Source organism: Eptatretus burgeri, chromosome 7 (assembly GCF_056783735.1).
Source record: "Eptatretus burgeri isolate ZD-2024b chromosome 7, Ebu_testis_v1, whole genome shotgun sequence".
Lineage (NCBI taxonomy): Eukaryota > Metazoa > Chordata > Myxini > Myxiniformes > Myxinidae > Eptatretus > Eptatretus burgeri.
The window spans coordinates 94211693-94236093 of record NC_140967.1 but is presented as its reverse complement, the minus strand read 5'-3'; the positions used below and the strand labels follow the sequence as shown (position 1 = coordinate 94236093).

The window sequence follows — 24401 nt, the reverse complement described above, 5'->3', positions numbered from 1 at the left end:
ATGTTGCACAGGCCGTCGTGCAAGAGTTGCAACGTTTGTGGAAGGAACGTTGGTGGAAGCGGCAAGGAACGGCTGCAAGACCCTGCCTTGGCAAGTCAGAGTGCTTGTGGACAGTGGGTGGGTAGGCCCCTAAATTCCCTCTAACTGATCCCACCAGGCCCCATGGAGGACTGCTCATACCCTATGAGGCCGGTCTATTTAACGCTAAACCCATCCACTAACTAGTGCTCCTTTGCCCCACGACGAGGATGTTCGCTACATCCTGGCCAGGGATCGGGTACTCATGCAAAGGCTCGGTAGGCCTTGCATCTCCAGGGCGGCGGTTTGCAACTCGCTCGTCCCCTTCTGTTGGCCGATGCATGAGGACTTGACGTCGCCCCGTAAATCGCACCAAGTGCACGCTTTCGAGCTACCCACCATGTAAACCACCGTGTGCTACTCACCCGGCCTTCGTGCTGCGTGATCCCCGGTGATGTCACTCGCACACGAACCGCTCTGCGAAGCTTGCCATGCAGACGGAACCGGCTGTGTCATCCCCGAGACTCGCTCCGTGCATCCCGCGAACAGTACTCGCGTCGAGCAGCACGTGGGCCTCTGTACACGGGCTCACATGGGGCCACGTGCTTTCCAAATTTACACAATCGCGGACATTTTAGCCGTCCACGTGGTCTTTTCATACCAAATGCGGAGCGTTTCGACGCCAGCTCCCGATCACGGAGTCGTATGAGCCTGGGCCATTCGCAAAACACGGAACGGACCTCGCACGCAGCGTCCCGTGGAGCCGGCGCGGTTTCCAAAATAACTCCGTCCGTTACACGACCCACGTCTCCCCTCTAGGTCAGTCCGTGTTCCATCTCCTCACATGCACTCACACATGCCATGTCATTTGCACCACTCACACATTTTAATACACACTCTGGGACATTCACATTGGGGGCTTGTGTTAGCCCAAAAGATCCCGGGGTTTCTATACCCCCCAAGCTCGGCATGTACCCTTTCGTGTCATGCAACGGCTCCACTTCGTACGGTCTTTCCGGACTCACCTCGTCTCGGTCTGCCTCGACGGAGCATACCGTCTCCCCTCGTTCCTGTGGGAGGTTAATCTGACCCTTGCATTGGGTCTTAAAACATTCCCCAAGCTCAACCCCAATGTCCCCTACCAGTTCTACTTGTGTGTGTTCCTCTTTAGTTTCGTGCAATTCGTCCCCCTCTTTTGATATCTGCATCTCTGTCACATATTTTAATTCCTGCGTTTCTTTTATTCTGTTGCCCAATTCCTGGCTCTTCGTCTCTACCTGTCCGAGCTTACAGGTCTCACTCGCGACTATCGTGGCGTCACTCGTCACCTCGACCTTGCTGTTCTCCATCGCGGTCCAAACAGCCTCCACACTTCCCCTCGACTCGGTCATTTCCCCACGTGCAGTACTGACCTCATTTGAATAATTCCGGACCACGTTTTGCATTTCGGCCTTCATTGCTTGCGCATTCCAATCCATGCGTTTTTCCATGCGTTTTCGGAAGTTTTGCATATCACTCCTCATTTCCATTATGTCTCGTTACCTCCATAAGCTGCTGCGTTGTCGGTTGCAGGGAAAGATCTCCCTGAACGGTGTTGTCCTGAGCCACAGATTCTTTTAAGATTACCTCAGAAGTGTTTTTGAACATTGTAAATTATTGCCTGTTTATTCCCACGTAAGTTTGCTCTGTGTCTTATTTATTGTAAATAAATTATTATTAAAAATGTTCCCAGTTCATTTTCGTCTTTTCCTTCATTGGTCCAGCATGGTTCGGATCTGAGTGTTAGCCGTGTTTTTATACCCGATAATCGGTTCATCCTAGCCGGCACGGCTTTGGCAGTTCCGCTCAACTGCACCCGAACCGGAGTTGGTAGTCGGTAGTTGGAACTCTATCGCAGTCGTTAGAGTGACCCGGTTCGAGCAAGACATGCCGAGGGCGTGGTTTCCCCGGTAGTCGAAATCGCATCGTTATTTAGGTAAATAGGTTCTAGACAAAAAGACCCTACGCTACGCGGTTGAGATATTGGCGTCCACGGTCGGTTCAGCGACCCGCCGGCTTTCGGAGTTATCCGAGAGCGACGGCCTACAATTCCGGGGAGTCTGGTGGAGACGAGGTAACCTCCCCCACCTAGTGGTCGTTCTCACCACCGGTCCCCGGCCCGCAACAATTTATATGTCGCAGAATGAATCTTTTGACTCACTCGATGCGCATATACATTCCGTATTTTCCGGTGTATAAACTGCTGCCGTGTATTAACCGCACCCCTATTTTTCACCCTCTAAATAAATGAATATATTGATCATTTTATTTTCTGATCTAGATCTAAATATGCTTGTACATTAACTTTGTGCAGAACAAAGTGACGGAGGTATCAACATGCTTTCTGCCATGCCCGCTTATTTCGTCTAACAATCTTATTCTCATTTTAAAGAAGGTGAAGAGAGAGGAGAAGATACCAAGAAATTTTTATTATTCTTTCTTAATTTTTTAAATAATATAAAGGGGACTTTTTTTTTGTTACTAGAAAAAGGAAGAAAAGGGATTAAAACCAGTATCATACATACTTCTTGTGGTTTTGTGGCCCTAAAAATTTGACCAGTAGTATTGATCGTCACATTGCGTGCAAGCTTATTTGAAGTGGGTGCTCTATTATTAGACGTGTAGCGGTTCTTTCCCTCCAGAGACTGGATAGCATCCATTCGCTCGTCGAACGTAACCAGTGTGTTTTCCCTCTAACAGAGGTGAGACAAAAAGGGGTGTAGCTGAGAGTGAGTTACGAGAGGTTTGGTGCACGGCTTCATGTGAAGGACGCTCTCGCTGTTGTTTTTCTTGTTTGCCACATTTGTAGTGTTAATAAAGTTATTATACTGATACACTCGATCTGCAAGTGTCTTCGCTTAAATAAAACTTAAGCTATTGTGAATAATTCTCCTTTTGATGTGAGGCCAGGTGTTCTGTTTCTTTTGTGTTTAATGGTGTTTTCAGAGCCGCAAGGCTCTATATACACTACGCACCTAAACTCTGGGTGCCTCTGCTTTTTTATTATTTACAGGGTGTTTCAAAAAGATTGATACAACTTTGACTTTCTGCCATTTCTTTGTTTTTTTTGACCGATACCGTTTTTCTTTTCAGGGTTTGGTGGTGTTATCGTGGTATTTGTTCCCTGGGATTTCTAGCTCCGTAGCTCAACTATGCCATTGACAGTGAAGTGGAAGACAAAAGTGGTGGCTCTGTGGTATGAGACAATCGTATGTAGCTGCCCGCCGGAGGTTCTGCCGGGAATACGACCTCAGAACACGTGATGGACCCACAAATTGTGCCATTCAAAGTATTGTGAAGCAATTTGAGCACAAGGGTGCAGTGCACAACCAGAGCAAGGGCAAAAGTGGCAGGCCAGCATCAGTAACCAAGAGTCAAGCCAACATTGACGCCGTGCAGGATTCTGCAGTGGACAGTCCCAAGAAGTCCCACCGCCGACATTCCCGGGAGCTCGGCATCAAACCAACATCAGTCCTCACGAAGGAACTTAAGCTTTTCCCATATATCATCTCTGCTGGACATAAACTGATTCAAGATGACATGTGAAGGATACTTCATTTGTGCAATTGGCTCAGTGACAGGATGGAGCGGACCCAAATTGGATCAACCTGATCTGGTTCAGTGATTAAGCCCATTTCCACTTGAATGGTGCCATCAACAACCACAACAACATTTTCTGGGGAGCAGAACCACCTGATGAAATCACTGAGAGGTACTTGAAAGGGTCTAAGGTCACATGCTTCTGCGCCTTCAATGCTAGATGGGGAGCGCTTGGGCCTTACTGGTTTGAGAATGACAACAGCGGGATGGTGACGATCAACGGTGAGTGCTACCGAGCTCTAGAAGTGTCATAATGATCGAGCCCAAAAGGTCACCCCAAACCAGCTCAGCATGGCCTGGTTTACACAGGATGGTGCACCCCCGCATACAGCTGGTGACACTATCACTTTCCTGCGGCAGCTCTTCAGAAACTGCCTCGTTGCCCTGGGTACCACTCGTGACTGGGCTCCCCATAACCCAGACTTGAATCCTCTGGACTACTGGTTTTGGGGGGGCTGTCAAGGGCTCTGTCTACACCAACCACTCTGCCACAGTGGATGATCTGAAGCAGGAGGTGTCAGACTAGTTCCAGTCAGTGCCACATGAAACCTATAGGAAAGTTGTACAGAGCATTGCAGTCAGGATAAATACCTGTCTGAACGCATCGAGAATGAGGGGCACACATCGAGAATGTCAATGTGCCAATTTCAATTTCCAATTTCAGACCTTTCAGATAAATTATTTCAGATAAATGCCAATTTCAGACCTTGGGCTCTCACTAATTCTTGCACTGACTTACCTGCAAGAGCAATCAGTGATAGAAAATACCATGCCATGAACTTTCAAGAAATGTTTGGTTCACGTTACTGAGGTTTCTGTTTCTTTGTAAATAAACATTTAAAGCTGCATCACTCTTTTTGAAACACCCTGAATTTAATTTCCGCACACGATTAACAAAACTCTGTACAAACTCTTAACCTGAACTGATTTTCAAAATTTAAATGGTGAAATTTAGCTTAACAGCAGTTCTGATGTGTTCATTTGGAATATAATTGAAATTCAACATTGATCGTTTTTAAGACTGATTTTTTTTTTCCCAATTTTTAACCCCAACTTTTACCTTTTTTGCAGCATAAAAATTTGTGGATTATATACCTGAAAATATTGTTATGGCTGTGGAAATTTGCAATACACCAGAAAGGTCCTCAGGTTAGATATATCGATAAGTTCATGTGTAGTTAGTCCACACCCGTTGTTGAGAGGGAATATGTGTGATTCATCCGGGCTGCGACGCTTTGCGTTAGCCATTTTTCTTTACCTGTCGTTATTTTCGAACAACCACGGCATCTCAACAACCACGCCATCTCAACAACCACGCCATCTCAACAGCCACGCCATCCACACAACGCCACTAAAGGAGCAACGAAACCCCACCCCAATTTCTCCTCCGGTAAACAAGTTTGATGGTTGGTAACCAGCCCCACCCCAATTTCTCCTCCGGTAAACAAGTTTGACGGTTGGAAACCAGCCCCACCCCAATTTCTCCTCCGGTAAACAAGTTTGACGGTTGGAAACCAACTCCCGCCCCAATTTCTCTGGAATGTTCCTCCCACCACCCACGCGTCGCGAAGGGCGGGGCGGGCGCAGGAGAAATAAAAGGGAAAGAGGAGCGCCTGAAAGAGAGTGCGGATAGCAGAGACTTGGGGCAGTCGTGTGGAAGTCTTGGTCGTCGTGGTCTTGGTCCAAGTCTGTCGTGGTCCAAGTCTTCGTCGTAGACAGACTTGGGGCAGTCGGGTGGAAGTCTTGTCCTAGTGGTCGTGGGCAGAAGGCGTCACGACCTGCCCACCATTGCAAGGCCCGAGATCAGGCGCGGCTGTCCTTGTGGCCGTGGGGAGAAGGCGTCACGACCTGCCCACCATTGCAAGGCCCGAGATCAGGCGCGGCTGTCCTAGTGGCCGTGGGGAGAAGGCGTCACGACCTGCCCACCGTTGCAAGGCCCGATATCAGGCGCGGCTACGCTAGTTGCCGTGGGGACGAGACGTCACGACCAGCCCGCCGTCGCACCACGAGGGTACGGGTAAGACCCTTCGGTCTCGTAGGCCTTTTTGGTCATCCACGGCCCACGACCATAAAGGTCTACGGACCCCGTCTACCCCCTTGCCTGTGAGGGAGGTCTTTGTTTTTGTATGCATGCTGTGGCTCCGTGTCCTGCCAAGTAGAAACTGTGTAAGTGCTTGAACATAATAATTATAGTCGGTCGTATTGCTTTTGCAATCTATTTGTTGCTTGTATATTGCATGGACTGCCTTGCCAGAATTCGCAACAATATGGTACACACAGGGCAAGTAAAAAGTCTGGAAACCCAAACATCGGAAGGATGGGAATAAAACAAACAAACTTTCCAATTTTTCCGGACTTTTGACTTTCCGGACCTTGTATATACACATATACAGTACATACCGTACTGCAATTCTCTAATATGTTTTTTTATTTTTTTTTTTCATTCTCTACTTTTGTTCTCAAACTGCCCCAATTTTTTTTATGCTTTTCTTTATCTCCAGCTAAGTGCTCGAACATCTGAAAGGGATCTGTTGAAGGCCAGAAGAGACATTGTCAATCTCAGGGAAAGGTAAAATCTGCACATGAACTGATGTTTTTCAGGTTCTCTCATTACTTCTTTTTTTTAAATTTAATTTCTCTTGCATATGATTGATGAAATTCTGCACTTTGTCACTGCTTTAGAAAGTGAAATGTTAAAAACACTTTTTGATAATTAGTTGAAGAATAAATAACCTGCAAGCTTAATTTGCAAAAAAATTTTCATAACTAGTTGTGATTGTAGTACAATTTGAACAGTTGCTGACACACCTTGCAGGTTGGCTGAGCTTGACCTGAAACTGGCGCTGGTTCAGAGCAACGATTTTCTTCCAGTACCTCATGTCCCACCAGGCGCCCCAGTTCCTTATGTCCCGCCGCGAGGAGGTATCCACATCACAATCCACGGTCACTTAAAAAGACACTGGGTTATGTAGTGCAGTACATCTAGACATTTCATTCATGGAATATCGTTTGATTAATCCGATACAAAATGGAGTCTGATCTTGTATCAGTTTGGACTCCTTCCCAGTCGCTCAGCTATGGCTTTACTCCTGCTTTTCTCTTAGTAATGGATGGAGGCCCCAAATTGGAAATGAGGCAAAGGCTATGTCTTTGGACACATCATGGGCATTTGACACTCATTTTCTATAAACCTGCTCTGTTTGCAAAGCTTTCCATCTGTAGCCTCCAAGTGCAACTTGATATTTGGCTCACAGATTTCCTTGATTCGCACACTCGCTATTTAGTTTCCTTTTTTTTTTTTTTGATTCGATTTTGGTGAAGCTCTGGATCCAGATCCAGACACTATAATTTTTTTAAAGTGATTCTTCACCACTGAGAGGGCCAAAAAACGATATATTTGAACAATATACCAAACAGTTATGGGTGGATTTGGCTGAAATTTGGTGCATGAGTTGGATAGGTGACAATAACAAGCTGATTAGAATTTGGATACACTCTGGTTGCATATCCGTCCTATCATTGGAATACAAAGCGTAAACTGTTCAGCCTGACGCAGGTATCAGCTCCACAGAGCGCTGTAAAACCCACTCCGTGGGAGTACCTCCTGTGCAGCTGGCCTTCGCAGGGCAACTCACCGGATGATAGGATTGTAGTAAAGCCTTCGGGATCCCCAATCTTTGAATCTTTGATGATATGAGAAAAACCACGGGGTAACCTTCCCGGGTCAGATTTGTGGTTGGTGTGGTGCTGAGGTGTCCACCAGACGGCGGGTTCCTTGGGTTTACCTGAGGCGGTCCCTTCGTGTGGGTGCCTGGAATGTCCTTTCCCTAAGAGAGGATGATCACCTGTCTCTGTTATCATCTGAGCTCAAGCGTTTGGACATCGGTATTGCAGCACTCTCTGACGTTCGGAGACCGGATTGTGGCGCGATCATGGCGGGTGGTTACACCTACTATTGGTCTGGTAGCTGTGATGGTTACCATGCCCAAGGAGTTGCTGTAGCTGTGTCCAACAAGCTGTCCAATGATAATTGAGGTAACACTGGTCAACGAGCGTATTATGAGATGAAGGATTTTTCACTCCTTGGGTGTCATTTTCCTGGTCTCTGTGTATGCTCCGACTGAGGCGAGTGATCTCACCGTGAAGGACGCATTCTATGCCACGCTCGAGTCTGTCGTTGATCAGTGCCCCCAGGCGAGACACTCTTCTCGTCTTGAGGGATTTCAATGCATCAACTGGAACTGATAGGGATGGTTGCGAGACACGTGTTGTTCCCCATGTGTCTGGAACTGTGAACCAGAATAACAGTAAGTTCCTTGACTTTTCAAGAAGTCATGGACTAAGGGTAGCTGGTTCATGGTTTCAGCTCCTACGGGCTTATCGCTGGACTTGGTATCCAATGCTGGTGGTGTGGCAAAGGAGATTGACCATGTGCTCATTGATGGTCGCTGGAAGATGATCCAGAACTGCAGGGTCTACCGGAGTGCTCAGTTCCTCAATACTGATCACAGGCTTGCTGTGGCAACTCTGAAGTTGCAGCTTAAATCCAGGAGAATGGTGCCATCCCAGCCTCGGCTGGATGTTGCAAGGTCAAGGATGACAGGGTAGTTGAGTTTTCGAACAGGCTGAGTGGAGATTTGGGGGGGTCTGCATACTTTGGAGGGGGATCCTAAAGAGTTGTGGAGTGCCTTCAAGACCACCGTCCTTGATGTTGCTGGTGGATGTCTTGGAAATCACCGTAGGGCAAAGAAGAATTTTGTCTTTCAAGGGGCAATGGATATCATTGATCAGAGTGGCAGAGCTGAGCTGTTCAGGGAGCTTAGGCATAAAACTGTACATGCACTAAGGGTGGACAAGGAGGCATATGTGCGAGCAATCTGTGAGGGGGTAGAGCATCACCTGTGGCCAAGTAATTCTCATCCTGCTTACAGGGAAATTCGTGCATTGTGTTCCTCCAAGCCTGTCCCTCGGTGTACTGCATTTAGAGCAGAGGGTGGTGGGCTCTTGACAGAAGAGTCCGAAGTGAAGGCCCGCTGGGCTGGTTACTTTGAGCGGCTGTACCAGGCTGATTCACCAGCTGTCGAGTTGGACAGGGTGTTACTATCCCTATTGCTGACCCTCTAATCAACTGTGGTCCATCTTCATTTGTGGAAACACAGAATTCGGTGAACCGGTTGAAATGGGGTAAAGCTCCTGGGATATGTGGCATCCATGCTGAACTTCTTAAGGCTGGTGGAAATGCTGTACTCATTTCTTTGCATGCAGTTCTGTGCTCTGCATGGAACACAGGCATCCTCCCAAATGACTGGAAGAGGGGCCTTGTTGTCCCTCTCTGGAAAGGGAAGGGTGATCGCCAAGACTGCAACAACTACTGCTCTCAGTGCCGGGAAAGGTCTTTGCTCGGATAATTATTGATGGGGTTCGCCATTATCTGCTTGAGCACCAGCGTCCAGAGCAGTCAGGCTTCACACCAAAGAGGTCAACGATTGACTGTATCCTTGCTCTTCGGATTCTCACCGAACGCAGACAAGAGTTTCGGCAGGGACTGCTTGCAGCCTATGTTGATCTCTGTAAAGCATTTGATTCAGTGAATCGGGATGCCCCTCTGGGGGATTCTGGGTCTTTGTGGGGTGCCACCAAAACTGATCAATATGATATCTGAACTATACTCTGGTACTGAAAATTCTGTGAGGTGTGGTGGTACCATCTTTGATGTATTTCCAGTTGTTACTGGAGTTTTTCAGGGGTGTGTAGTGTGTACTGGCACCCACACTTTTCAGCACTTGTCTGGACTGGATTCTGGGGAGGATGTCAGAGAGATCAAGCTGCGGTGCATCATTTGGGAATGTCAAGATCTCTGATCTTGATTTCGCAGATGATGCGGTCATCTTTGGGGAGACTGGATATCCTTTTGGGGGGTCTCGAGGTGCTGAATGAGTTATCGGAGCCACTGGGATTACGGGTTTCCTGGGTCAAAACAAAGATCCAGGCTTTCAATGACATATTGGTGCTGCTATCTTGTCTGTACCCGTTTGTGGTGAGGATGTTGAGGTCACAGAGAGATTCACTTACCTTGGCAGTGATATTCCTGTCTCTGCTGGCTGTGAGCCAGAGATCAACAAACGTCTGGGTCGGGTCGGGAAATCATGGATTCACTGGATCATGTGGCGCTGCTGGTTCCTGTGCAGGAGGGCGAAAGTCTGAGTCTTCCGGTCTTTGATGCTTCCAGTCTTGCTCTATGGATGTGAGACTTGGACTCTGACCAAGGATCTGAGACAGGGACTTAATTCCTTTGTTACCAGGTCTCTTTGGAGAATCCTTGGCTAACACTGGTTGGAATTTGTGTCCAATGAGTGGTTGCTGAGAGAGACTCAAATGAGATTTGTTACCTGCATAGTCCGTGAGCATCAGCTGTGGCAGTATGGATATGTGGCTCGTTTTCCTGACGCTGATCCTGCTCACCAGATTCTCTCAGCGAGGGAGCCTCGTGAGTGGAGGAGGCCAATGGGCCGCCCACGTTCCTCGTGGTTGCAGCAGGTTGATCAACATGTCAAGGAGATGGGGATGGGCCAGGCATCTACCTGGGGGATGGCCAGACGGAGGCCCCTGGAGTACCAGCGGAAAATGGATGCAGTGACATTCTGCTCCGGCGCATGTTCCCATACCTGATCTAACCTGAGCACTGTTCTCGTTGTGTATGTAATATCTGGAATGTCACATTTCAACTGAGGGTAGATGGTGCTTTTTTTGCAGGTGTACCTTGGCGAAACAACTCATTCACAACATCTCCAGGCAGCATCCCACCATCGCCCCCACGTCTCACAGATGAGCCAAGACAAAGCACATTTCCTGGTGCTGTGGTTTCTCAAAGGAGAGGTTCGTTTGCGTGCTTCAGAATGATCAAAGGGCATGCGTGGTATTTCCCAAATTATTTTAAGGGGGGTCCCAAACACCTCTACGCAGGTTTCATTCTTAACTATCCTTTGATATCATAGAAGGTGCACATAATGTTTTTTTTTTCTCAATTTTTGAATTAAAAAATGGGAAATTTATCAAGTGAAAGCCATTTTTCTCAGTCCATATTTCTATCTGGGAATATAATCAGCCATTATTGCTCTTCCTGGTGGACAAAAATGCTTGTTGATCAGCAGATTATTTTCAAATTTCCATGTGTTTCTCAATGTTGTGCTGCGTTGATGTCATAACTAGTTGCAGCAATACAAATATATCTGGGTTTCTTCTGCACATGTGGCCATCGGGGGCTCGTGGAGCTGGGCGATATCTCAATATTATCGGCTTGATAAGATATTGAAAAAAAATATTGTCGACGTGATATTACGTTTTCCAAACTGTCAATTTATCGGCACATTCGATGGAGGTTATTGCGATTATTAAGACAGGCAATTTGTGTTCTAGTGCTTAAGTATGTAATTACATTTAAATGAAATAAAGATCGTAAAAGTCGTATAAATAAGCTGATTCCATGTTTTACCACCATTTTCCACACTGTCTATTACATCACCCTATCTAACACATTACATTAGCTATTTGTTCCTGTTGTTTGTGTCCTTTATGACGTCCTTAAAAACGGTAAGTTTCCTGTTTGGAATAATTTTCAATGTTGTTTGACTGGCAGATAGAGCAAAACAATTATCTCTCTTCTCTGCGTATGTGCGATCGGGCCAAATTCAGAGCCAAAGTATGGTAAAAGAAAAGACTTGTCTTCCTAATCATGTTGCGATTCACGTACAAAATGTAATATTTGATTGAAATAAGTTGTTCCTCGATCATAAACTGATAAGACAAGCAGACAGACGGATATGAACCAATTGCTTAATTCTGCTTTTTGCTTCATGTGCGTGGGGTCATAACAGAGCATTTAACAATGCAGAGCCCCTCCAACGTCATAGATTGCGGTAGATCTGAGAACCAGTGCAGAACTACTCACTCACTAAAACACAGCCAGGCTAACTTGGAGATCCATCCATAAACAAGTTATAAAATCAACTTGTGGTTAAATTAGACATTAAAATGTTTTGGTGAAATTGGATAACTTTGTTGGGTCTTGCCTAGACATGCTAGTCGAGCCCGTGGGCATTGCAGCGCAACTCGGGCTACTGCTTCGAGCAGCACTCCACAGATGCTGCAAAGAAGCCATGCATTCTTCACATGTTGTTTAAGTTTGTCAAATTTGGTCCAACTTCATTAATGAAAAGATAATGAAATAGCTTTTAACTGTGTTGTCGTTGGGGTATTTTGATTACGTTATCTCTGAGAATGCATGTGGACTCGCGCACTGACCAACAGACCAATTATAGTAGCCTTTCCCATCCCTCTTGCAATTGGTGAGGTGAACTGTTTGTATTAGGAGGTGTGGTGGGGGGTTCAGAAAAAGGTCATTATTCCCAGGACCTCTGTGCGGTGAACTGATTAGTTGTGTTGTTGTGTGACTCGTCAGATGAACAAGTTTATGGCTGGTTTGTGCTGATCAAAATTTTGACATGCCTGCTTTTACCTGTGGAGCCTCATTGGTGTAATTATGCTTGAATACGTACACTGAAGTTCATTTGCTTAAGGTAATTGTATACCTATTTTTGGCAAGGCGGTCACCCTTCCCTTGGATTGGAGGCCGCAGTTTACCCAAGTCAAGTGGTGCACATGGTAGATGGCGTTGTGGTAAGTTTTCAGACATTACTAGAATGTGTAATCAACATTTGACAAATGTTACATTGTGGTGTATTTGTTATATCATGTCAGTGCATCATTTGAATGAAAACAACAAACATTCCTGTCTGTATAATCATAATGAACTGTGGATGGGTAAATGATGTTTGTGTAAAACGGTTCAAGGTGTCGAACATCAGTGTTCCACTTTTGACTGCTTGTGGCCATCACCAACTGCTTTTGGGCCTCTTCTGTGGCTTAATTTTAACCATTGCAGCTGATTTGTGCGGTCATAGATACGGCATTTGGACGTTCTCACCGTCATGAGGCAGATGAGTACCGCTCGCTATTCTTCAAGAAATGTTATTTGTTTTCTTGGTAATCATTACCATTGGAAAGATCTCTGGGTCGTTAGTGGTCCATGGTCATGCTTTGTGGCCATCTCTTCCTGCATCAATGGTTCGGTTTGGCCTCCTTGAGGTTTTACCCTGATCTCAATGTAATCCTCATTACAAGTGGTTTATTTCAATTGTTGTGCTAACGTCAATGATGTACATTCATGACATCCTTTTGATTTTAGTCAGGGGAATTTCCCTTGCCCTGCCCCCTCCACCAGAAGGTTTCATATTGTTAATTGAGCCCGACCGATGCCAGATTGTTGGGTCCGATACCGATTTTGGAGGGTCCTAGTCCGCCGATTGCCGATATATCAAGCGATTATTTTGTCAAAAAATACAAAATTTTCAAATCGATTTGAAAAACTTCTATTTTATTGAACTTTCAATATTGGAGAACATCTAACTTGAATTGTACTATGAATGGGCAACCAAATTAAAAATCCACACATCAAGAACTTTTCACATGACGTGCATGCAGGTAACATGCGTCGTGAATGATTCATTTCCCATGCGCTCTACACTGGTATCGTGAGATTATCATGCATGCCTGCAGCATAAAAAACTTGAATGGGATTGGCTTTTACATTAAGCCTTCAGTGAAACGCAGTAACCAAGGATAGAAGGAGACATCAGTTTATAACAAGATGAATAATCACGTAGATTGTGCAGGTTTTAATACAAGTGAGTCAGACGTAATTAAGGAAGGCCAAAATTTGGGGTTTTTTTTCTTACAGATTCACTTGACTAAAAAAAGAATCAATCAATGCTTCTAAACATGTGTACTTTTGTAATTTGGGGGGGGGGGGTCGGTCGGTGGGGGAGGGTGGTGCTTACACACCCAACGGCCTGGTATAAAACAACGGGCCACATCAGTGGCATAAATGCCGATACCGATGTTTTTTCAAAAAGCTGAATATGGGCTCTAATTGTTATATTACCTCCACCACCTAAGGTGGATGGAGGTTATGTTTTCATGTCTGTCTGTCTGTCTGTGAGCATGGTATCTCAAAAAGTTATGGACAGATTCAAACGATATTTGGCGGACAGGTTGGGCATGTGATAAGGACGAGTTGGTTAAATTTTGGTCAAGATCCGGATTTGGAACCGAGAATATTTTTTAATTTTTGAAGTGATTCTTCACCATTGAGAGAAAGGGCCAAAAACGATACATAGCACGACATCTCAAAAAGTTATGGATGGATGATGACAACTTGGTGGATGGGTTGGGTGGGTGACGAGAACAAACCGATTAGATTTTGCTTCAGGTCTGGATGCAGACCTGGAATACAAAACGTAAACTGTTCAGCCTGGTGCAGGTATGTACTCTACCAAGTGCTGTTATAGTTGATCATTTTATCCTACTGATGCTCATTAAGGCAGGAACAGCAGTGTCCAGGACTGGTGTAAATGTGAATTGTGAAAATCCATGTGACCATTGATCACTGCCCTATTTTGATTGTGGTCCATGGTCTTTGTGAAAGTCTGTATTCCTTCAGCTGCAGGTGGAGAAAATCCAGTGTGCATCTTCCTTTTCCCAACTCTTCTCCGATTGTCAGACATTTCCTTACTGTATGCCATAGGTTTTATACCTACAGCAGATCTCTCATTTCCACATTGTCCTTTGTTCTCTCCTGTTTTTAGTTTTTGTCCATTCTTTTTTGAACACCCTCTTCATCACAGTTTTGCTACTTATGTTGTAGCAGCAGCAGTTTTAAGAAATATTTTCAAGCTGCTGACAGTTTTTACAGTTGTCATTTCTTTCTCCTTAATTATTACCTCCACCACTGAAGGTGAAAGGTTATGCTTTCACCCATCTGTCTGTGTTTGTTCGTTGGCAAACAAAAAAATATTTTGACAAGTATATTGATCGCTTCCGTTTGTCTGTCTGTTCACTTTTAATCGCCTATATGTCACAATTTTAAACCGGTCTTCATGAAACTTCACCAAATGGTGGAGTTAGAGGTCCGACAAAATCCTATTTTTTGAGGTCAAAAGGTCAAAAGCTCATCACAAACCAAAGGTCAACAACTTTCTCAAATTTCTAAAATCCTCAATTTTCATCCAATTGACCAGATTTGAAAAGCATTTAAATATCAGGTCACTGAATTCAACCACCTATTATTTTTGAGGTCAATTTATGCGAAAAGGTCAACATTGGCTAAAATTGTCAATTTTCATCCAATTGACTTGAAATTTGAATAAAATTTACATATTGTGTCACTGGATTGGGAAACCAAGTATTTTTGAGGTCAATAGGTCAAACTTCTAAAATCAATTTTTATCTGAAAAAATCGTCAATTTTCATCCGATTGACTTGAAAATGAAACCAATTTCGTAGTGCATTACTGAATTGGGGAAACCAACTATTTTTGAGATCAGAAGGTCAAAGATCAACTCAAGGTCAAACTTCCAAAATCAATTGTCAACTGAAAAATTGTCAATTTACATCCTATATTAATTTGAAAGTTGAACAGGATTTGTATAGTCCATCACTGAATTGGGAAAGAAACGATTTTTGAGGTCAAAAGATGAACTAAAGGTCAAACTTCTAAAATCAAATTTCCTCTGAAAAATCGTCAATTTTCGTCTGATTAACCTGAAAATTAAGCAGCAATTGCATAGTGCATCGCTGAATTTGGAATCCAACTATTTTTGAGGTCAAAAGGTCAAAGATCAACTCAAGGTCAAACTTCTAAAATCATCAATTTAAGTCTGAAAAATAATCGATTTTCATCCGATTGACCTGAACTTTGATTAAGATTCTCAACTTTAATCTTCTTCATGAAATGGACAATTTGATGTATCCATGGCAACCTTTGGATTGGGGGGAGGGTGGATTTTGCTAGTATCGTGCTCTGCACGACGTGTTTTTCTTGTTCTGTTTGGTTGTCTTTTTAATGTTTATCACCTACAGGCCACATTTTATAACCGATCTTCACGAAACTTCACCACATAGTAGAGTTTGTTATAAGCAAGAAGCCTATTGTTTTTGAGGTCAAAAGGCCGATGTTGATCTTTTGACAAAAGGTCAACAAATTTGTCAGATTTCTAAAATCCTCAACTTACATCTGAATGACGAGAAACTTTAGCAGGATTTTCATATCAGCTTACTGAATTCAACCAACTATTACTTTTGAGGTCAACATCAGCCAAAAGGTCAACGTAGGCCGAATTTCTAAAATTGTCAATTTTAATCCAATTGACTTGGGATTTGAAGAGGAGTTTCATATTTGCTCATTGAATTCAACCACCATTTATTTCTGAGATCAAATTTGTTTTATGGAATTTGCAAATATCGTGCTATGCACGACAATTTTCTTGGTTGTTTCTTTGTCGGTGTGCAGGATATCTCAAAAAGTTGGGGATGGATTCAGATGAAATTTAGTGGGTAGGTTGGGTGTGTGACAAGGGCAAACTGTTTAGATGTTGAAGATCCAGATCTGGCGACTGGAATTTTTTTCAGTGATTCTTCACCATTGAGAGATAGGGCCAAAAACGATATATAGCGCACTATGTCAAAATGTTGTGGATGAATTCATACAAAACTTGTTGGACAGGTTAGGTGTGTGACAAGGAAGAATTGATTCAATTTTGGTGAAGATCCAGATCCGATAACTTTTAAAGTGATTTTTCACCATTGAGATATAGGACTAAACCGATATTTAGCATGGTATTTCAAAAAAATATATTGGCCCCAATATGCTCTCCTGGATCAGGCATTGTGTGACGGAGGTATGCGCTTGAGTGCCCTTCTAGTTATTGGTGTTTTTATCCAAAATGCATGTGTTGCTCTGAAGTGCTGCTTTAATGAAATGCTGTTAAAGACAATCGATTTAATGATTGCTTTTATGAGTTTGCAGCAGTGGTGTCCTTGAAGTTTGCAAACTCGATTTGAGAATCAGGTTTTGGTAGAAATTGCTTCTTTGTTCGTTTTTTTAATTGGACACTCATTAAGGCACATGACAACCGGGTGACTCCTTGCATGACCATTGATTGCCGGGTGGCTCCTTGCATTACCACTCTCCCATTACCGATTCTGCAGACCAGGATGCTGATATCAATGTTCACATCGGGAAAGCCGCTACCATGTTTGGTGAGCTGAATGACAGGGTGTGAGACAAGGAGAAAAAGCTTACAATGAGAATACAAGTTTGTGTGTTTGACACAAGTGTTCTTGGCACATTTCGGTTTGTCAGTGAGCCTTCGTTGACTTACCCTTGTCATGAAAAACATCTTAACTTTCCAGCTGCGTTGCTTTTGTTACATCCTGAGTATTAGATGGGATCATAAAATACCTTCCATACTCCTCACAGCAGGACATGTCCATTGCTTGGAAGATGGGTGCATTCTCAGGGAAATTTTCTCTGGTGAGCTTTTGATACTCCATGTCGAGGAAAGTGTCCTAAATTGAGATTCAAGGATGTGCTGAAAAGTGATATTTGGCACTTTGGACAGATCCATCGATTTGGAAGTAGCTGACAATTTCCATCAGTGGTTGTCTGCCCCACAGCAACAAAATTTGAATCAGTGGAGTTTTTTCCCGACAGCAAGGTAATGTCCATCAGTGGACGTCTGCCCAACAGTAAGGTAAATGCTATCAGTACAGTTTTGCTCAACAAACAGCAAGGTACTTCAGTGGCAAACCAGAAGTTCATTGAGGATAAGATAGCCAAGGAAACTGTGAGAAATAACCCAAATAATGTGACAGAGCAGCACATTTGTAAACATTGTGGCAGAGTCTGCACGTCAACAATCGATCTTTTACAACCATATGAGAAAACACTGCCCTCAGCGCTGACTAATCATCCTCTGTGGATGGAAATTTCCCACATATAATATTTTTGAATGTGGTGGTGCTGTAACCAATCGCATAATTCCCTTGTGTGTCATGCTGTATAGACTTCGTGTTGGGGGTGGATGGGGAGAGGTTCTTGCTTCGTTAGTGTTGTCATTCAAGACCAAAATTGCAGAACTGACAAAACGAGAGATGGGAATTTCAAGGTCATCGGGATCTCCCACGACAAAGTTGAGTCTCTGGGCCTTTCACTTTGCCACTGCCAACAAGTCAGTGGTCTCTGTCTTCTTCCACCCTTTTGGTCTTGCACCCTCTGTCCTCTCCGTGTGATTTGTCCCCCTCGGTATCCACAGGGTGTGCGGTCCACAAGCAACCCTCTTCTGGTGAAACTGCCAAAATCCAGGATCACTTCTCACCTCCACTCGTTTGTTCCTATTTTTTTTTCCGCCTGTGGAACCAACTTCCACACTCTCTTCAATCACTTTCTTCCCTACATGTCTTCAAGACAACTGTTCACCACCATCTCAAATCATCTCCCATCCAAAACCATGATCTTTTCTACACCCGTTAACCCCCCCTCCCCTCCCCCCCCAAATTTTGCTTCTGTATCGATCTTGTCCACCGATTGTGTTCTCCACTGCCCCTCGTCCTTACTTGCGCATCCCTTGTTTGTCCACCTCCGTCCATTTTCTCCCTCGTTCCTGCTGTTGACATTTCCCACTTCTCCTCCTGCTGTTCCTTTTGTCCTGTTGCATCCTGATCCGTTCTGTGTTCTGGCTCTTTCAAAAGCCTTGACTATGAAAACAAAAACTATTAACATGGGAAGGTTTCACCTACCATGCGCAATTCTACATTTCATGTGATTTAGCAAATGATGGAGTTGGATCATATATTGATGATTACAAACTTGTGTATTGGTTGATCTCACCCATCTTGCATTTTAATGCGATGTGATGAGTTTCCTGGTTTACATCCATCAGTAATGACATGCTTTTCCATTATTCTTTCAGTGTACCTCATAAAAACACAAACCTTTATTTATTTATTTATTTACATTTTCAGAGTCAACCTACTGGCGATGACATGCGATTGAGAAATAAGCCAAGGGAAGGCAGTGTGCATAGAGCACCATACTTTGGTGAAGCCATGTGGCTGAGAGGAATTCACAACCACTCCATGCAGCAGACAGTTCCATCGTTCAGACGACCCTGCCTGCCACATGAGCCTCCACCATGCAGACCTTACAACGCCCCATTGGAAAGTCAAAATGACCGCCGAGCACAGCCGTTCTGGGGGCACGTAGGATCAGTAGTCGAGAGGATACCTTCTCCCTCTGAGAGGCCTCTTGGCCTTCCACCTGCTGCTACCCAGCCGCAAGGTCTAAGGGAACCATCAGGGTCACGGAGCAGTTCTCATGAATCGTCATGTAGATCGCAAGATCACCATGCTGAGAAAGTGGATGCTGATTAATAGACAAATATGGATGTCTTGCTGGTTCTGACATCCTCGTGCATCAATTTTTGGAGGACAGACAACCTGTGGCATTTTCATTATTCGATCGGAGATTAAACCCGTACCATGCTGCTTTGAGTGCCACTGAGAAAGAGCGCTAGTACTCGGGCAATCCTTAACAATGTTCGTACAGATTTGACTATTTATACTTGGTGTCATTATAGTCGTAATTTTCATCCTAACTTGACTTGTGGAATGTAAACACCTTTAGTTGTAACTATATTCTGGTGCCCTGCTATATTATACATTTTATCTGTTTGTCGCTTCATATTGACTGTAAATAAAGCGAAAAGTTTGTGCTTTGTACAAGTTTCCATTTAAATGCCACCTCGTTCGGGGTCGTGGTGCAAATAACCTCTAAACGGAACTTCAGTCTTTCACTGGATGCGAGACATAATTTAACCGAGTCGGATGTTTTATTTGTTTTCATTATATGTTCTCGTGTTGATCATGATTGTCATGTCCCGAGTGTTAGACGTCATGAGGGATCAAGATGAAGACCTCTACAGTGTATCCACCGTAATATGCCTCAAAGTTAGCTGTCCAGTGCAAGTCGTTTTGATTGTTTCATGTTGATTTGTATTTCGATCGTTGTTTCTGGAATTGGTGATGGAGTTGGATGTGGGATGGGGGGTAGTGGAAGTGTATGCATATCAAAATAAAATACATTCTCTTGTGATGGCATTATTATTTTTTTGGCTGGGGTTACTATCCCGGATGGTTCGCTACTCCGACACTGGAAGTCGGGGAAAGAATTTGTAATTTGTTCATGGTGCAGGTGACAGCTCACCTACTCTTCACGAAGGAAACCGTCGGATCTTTAATGTCCACCAACAGATGGTAAGCCCAGTTTAACGTCTGTCTGATGGACGTCACGAACATTAATGAGTCACCATGCCTATGAAACAGCGGGAAGACAGTTTATAGCTGGGTCAGGATTCAAACTCAGGCCAGATACCTCAGAGGTGAGTGTGCGTACTTCTGCGCCATCCTGCCAGCCCACTAATCATTTGTAGCCTGGTGTTGGCTAAGTGGTTAGGGTGGTGACTTGAGATCCTAGGGTCCTGAGTTCAAGACCCGTTTTCCACTGAATTAACACCATGGGGTTGACTCAGCCTGTCATCCTTCCGAGGTCGGGGAAATGAGCACCAGTATACTGGTAATTGGGGCACTGCATTAGCAGCATAGCTGTACCCCTAACCAATGATGCAATCAGCAGCCAGAAAGGTATCATATGATGGGAACTAATGATTTAAAGACTCATTTTGATACACAACACAAGATTGAGAAGAGTTTTATGGAGTTCTGTGTAATATTCCTTTTAAAGTTTTAAAAATAGTCTAAAATATTGTTATGGGTTTGCCGGTCAGGTCACGAGGGGATACTTGGACCCGCTTTCGAACCTTTGATCCTGAAGTGGACGAGCCGCAGATATATCCACGGTATCCAATTACCGCATTACCCTCTCGACAAATGAATCCCGCCAGATAGGGAAACGTGTTCTCGACACCCGACTCCTATGGATCAAGAACGGCCAAGCGGAACCGTGGGCGAGTCTGACCAATAGGGAAAGAGACTCGGGCAGGTTGGAAACAAATGGTCGTGTTAATAAAAGGCATGTATTTACAAACAATGCAGGATCATAAAAGAAAGTCTTACCGTAATGCACTGAAGCCCTTTAGACAGTCACCTTGTCATAAAACAACAGACATAGGTGCCGCATTCACTTTGGGAAATTAGACAAGTAAGAGAGATAGATAGAGGGCAAAAGAAGGCGTTGCTCGTTGGAGACCTCTCGCTCACTCAACCTAAGCCTGCGTGCTTACAGTGGTCTTTACGTGAAAAGGGGAGGGGGGAGAGAAAGAAGAGAGAGTAATGCGTAAAGGAAATCGTGAATGTGAGTCAACCCAGCTCTGAGTGAGTTGAGGGTGGCAATTGATGATTGCTCTTGTGTGTTCCAAGTGAACGATTAGAAATGGGGAAAGAGAAAGGTAGTGTGAGTCAATATGTAATCATGGAAAGAGCTCTGCGGTTTGTTTGCTCTCGCTCTGCAGCTCACTCGGAACGCTCCCAACAGAGCCCATCTCTGCAGCGGCTTGCTTCACTTGGCTTGTTCCTTGAGGACTCCTTCCAGCTTCCCGAGACACACAGCATTGAGCTCTGGCAGTAAACTTCAGAAAAATGGTTGGTTTGTTTTTTCTCTACAACCTTTAAAAAAATTTCTAATCTGAACACTATAGAATACAAATCGCCTTGTTTACACTTCCAAAAACATCCTGTTTAGCAGTACTTGGGTAAAATGTTACACCATCTTGACTCATAAAATTTGCCACACACTATCTGGGTGGTTGAATATTGAGATTCAGACAAAATGGTGCTTCTTGCTCCCGTAATCTGGTATTGCTGCGGCGTAGGCATCGTGCGCTAACCGAATGGCCTCCTCCGACATTATCTTATTTTTACCCTTTCCCTCGAACGTGAAGCGAAAAACGGAGTTCAGCAATTCGGTTCACTATCTGTCCATCCATCCGTCCATCTACAAACGTCACTTTTATGATCGAGGAACAACCGAGTTTCAATTGAATGTGATATATTTTCAACATGAATTAGAAAATGAACCTGTGGTTGAAGCCTAAGTTACATTTGCTCTACGGCGAGGATACGGCGGCCGTACCCCCCTGAATTGACAGAAACGTGCGTCGGCCGCAGAGTTTCTGAGGTGGCCTCAGGGTGGCCCTACGTCGTATGGCTATCTTTTACAGGCCGTAGGGGTCGCCGTGGAATTATAGCGCGGAGTTATAACTTTTTTCATTTCAACGTTGGCCGTAGCAATTCGACAAGCCGTAGCCATGACGTAGATGTGTTCCACGTCGACCGTCCGTAGGGCGTACGGTGGGCTTGCGTTATTCGTGCGGCTGCCGTAGGCTCTTATCAATGAAAAATGAATTTTGCCAATCCCCAAAAAATTACGGCAGCCGCACTATTTCCACGGTCGCCGTCGGGTAGTCCTAAGGCGTCCCTGTGTTCAACGTACGGTGGCCTTGCGGTCTGTGTGACTACCTGCGGGAAACGCAGGGTCGACGCACGGTTCCCCTACGCCCGCTGTGCGTCCTACGTACGGCTTCCGTGGCAGTCTGCGTCGACCGTGTGTCCACCGTGCGCTTCTGCTCGAGATCGGAGTATAGGTGCTTGCCTATACTCCGAACTGGTATATTCAGTAATATTTATTTTAGTTATAGTATCTTCAGTTATATATACTGGTATATTCCAAATTGTTATATTTTTATTTCAGTAAAAAAAGAACTCGTATATATACCCACTCGTTACCGTCCGTCTGCCCGCACGTTCGCCTTAGAGCCCCCCTGCGGTCGCCTTGTGGGCACCTTGAGGCTACCTTGAAAATTCAATGACCGCCGCAGGGACGCCTTAAGGTCACCGTGCGACATCAAATCAAAGACCGTACGGCAACCCCACGTTTTCGGTCTCCACAATTTCTCAATACGCCGTGCGGCTCCCCGAAAAATAAAAACATATGAGACTGCAACATTGTGTGACCATGGAAATACTGCGGCCGCCCTATAATTGCTAGTGGCCGTAGATTATGTAGGCCCGACGGCCGCCGTGCCAAATGTGACTTAGGCCTTCGCAGTACTTTGTCTCTGAATTTCTCCCAACTGTGCATGCGTGGAGAGAAGCGAGACAATGTCTTTTTTTATCTGGCAGTCAAAAATTTTTTCCAAATCATTCCAAGCAGGCAATGGACTGTTTTAAAGGACATCATATAGCATGCAAACGGGCACGACAAACGAATTGCCTACTGCCACTAAAGGTGGACGGAGGTTGTTTTCACCCCTGTCTGTCTGTCTGTCTGGCTGTGAGCACGAGATGTCAAAATGGATGGATTCGGATGAAACTTGGTGGACAGGTTGGGCGTATGACATGGACAAAATGATTCGATTTTCGTGAAGTTATGGATCTGGATCCGGATATAAGAATTTTTAGATCCTTGTGGAGGATCTCTAAGTCTTACTCACGTTGTTGTTCTTGTGGACTTTTTTTGTTTCACAGCCTACTGTTTTCATCGAAACTTCCTGAAACTTGGCATATATATGTAAAAATACCCCGCGCAGACAGTAACCATCTCCGATTTTGAAAATTCCTTCGAGAAAAAAAGTTATGACGTCAAAATATCTCCGCAAATGGAAATCGCTGAAAAAATTATCTCCGAAACTCGGCAAGCTTTTTGAATTACTTATTACCGCACATATGATACATCACTATGACATCATATCAATTTTTATGACGTGAATTCTTATTTTTTGACTTTTTGTTTCACAACCCAGAGTTTTCATCGGATCTTCGTGAAACTTGCCATGTATATGCAGAAAGCTCATGCGCAGGCAGTAACCATCTCCGATTTTGGGAATTCTTCCAAGAAAAAAAGTTGACGTCATAATATCGCCCCTAACCCTAACCCTAACCCTAAACCATTATCTCCGAAACTTGGCAAGCTGTTTAAATTTTGTTTGCGGGAATCGAGCCGGGCATTAGCACAGTTAATCTATCGCAAACATGATACATCACAATGACGTCATATTCGTTTTTATGACGTCATCATTAAGAGGACGAAGATCTTAGCTCATTTGAGCTTGTCTTTGGACACGCCGCCATGTTGCTCGGCCAAGTGCATGATTCACTGCGCCCCGCCTTGAGTTATGTTTCTGTGAGAAAGTGTTCACATCGACTTTCACTTTCAACTGCAAATTAACATTTAATATTCAAGTTCCTCCCAAGAATTTATTCCGCGAGTCCAAATATATCTGCGACGAGTGCGCCTACCAAGATGGCGCTTGGTGGCGACAAAATCGTACCGCTTATGATCTTTACAGTCTCATATACAGTTCAATGAAGGAGCCGTTATTACCGTCTCAGTAAACGTCGAGCTTCCAACATGAGATCATGTCGAATTACCCTGCGCATCTTTTGTACTAATTTTATAAATACACGACACAACCTTTTCGTTTTTGTAATGAGAGTTAGCATGACACAAAAAATGGTGCTACCAATACACCGCCTAATTAATATCTTTGCGTGAATCCAAAAAATAAACAATTCATCAGGGAACTGCATCGTTTTCATGGTATAATGAATGATGCGATTTTCTTCTGACGTCTATCTTGATTTACCGCGCTTGAAAATGTGGCGTCCGACGATCGCAAAGTGGTTTGAATTAAAAGTCGGGCCTTTAGAGGGTCGTCTCGATATATGCCTGTCATTTAGCGCTTTTAATAAAACGTTATTTATAATTTGATTGATGTCCCATACCCAACGCCGCGTTGCAGAGCGTTGGGTTTTTTCAATTTAATTACACGTCA

General features: G+C 44.4%; 1 protein-coding gene across 5 annotated transcripts in view; it reads left to right on the top strand.

Annotated features, from left to right (window-relative positions):
* Nucleotides 1–19705, top strand: part of LOC147023827 (uncharacterized) — a 146788-nt gene extending 127083 nt beyond the window's left edge. For 2 of the 5 annotated variants that reach the window (XM_085889671.1, XM_085889669.1), the window contains 5 exons: nt 6159–6226; nt 6473–6579; nt 10393–10533; nt 12260–12333; nt 18577–19705. In XM_085889671.1, the coding sequence (XP_085745797.1) occupies nt 6159–6226; nt 6473–6579; nt 10393–10533; nt 12260–12333; nt 18577–18984 (798 nt within the window). In that variant the 3' untranslated portion in view covers nt 18985–19705. The remainder of the gene's footprint in view (nt 1–6158; nt 6227–6472; nt 6580–10392; nt 10534–12259; nt 12334–18576) is intronic. The other 3 variants (XM_085889670.1, XM_085889672.1, XM_085889673.1) reach the window with 3 other exon arrangements.
* Nucleotides 19706–24401: the final 4696 nt, after the last annotated feature.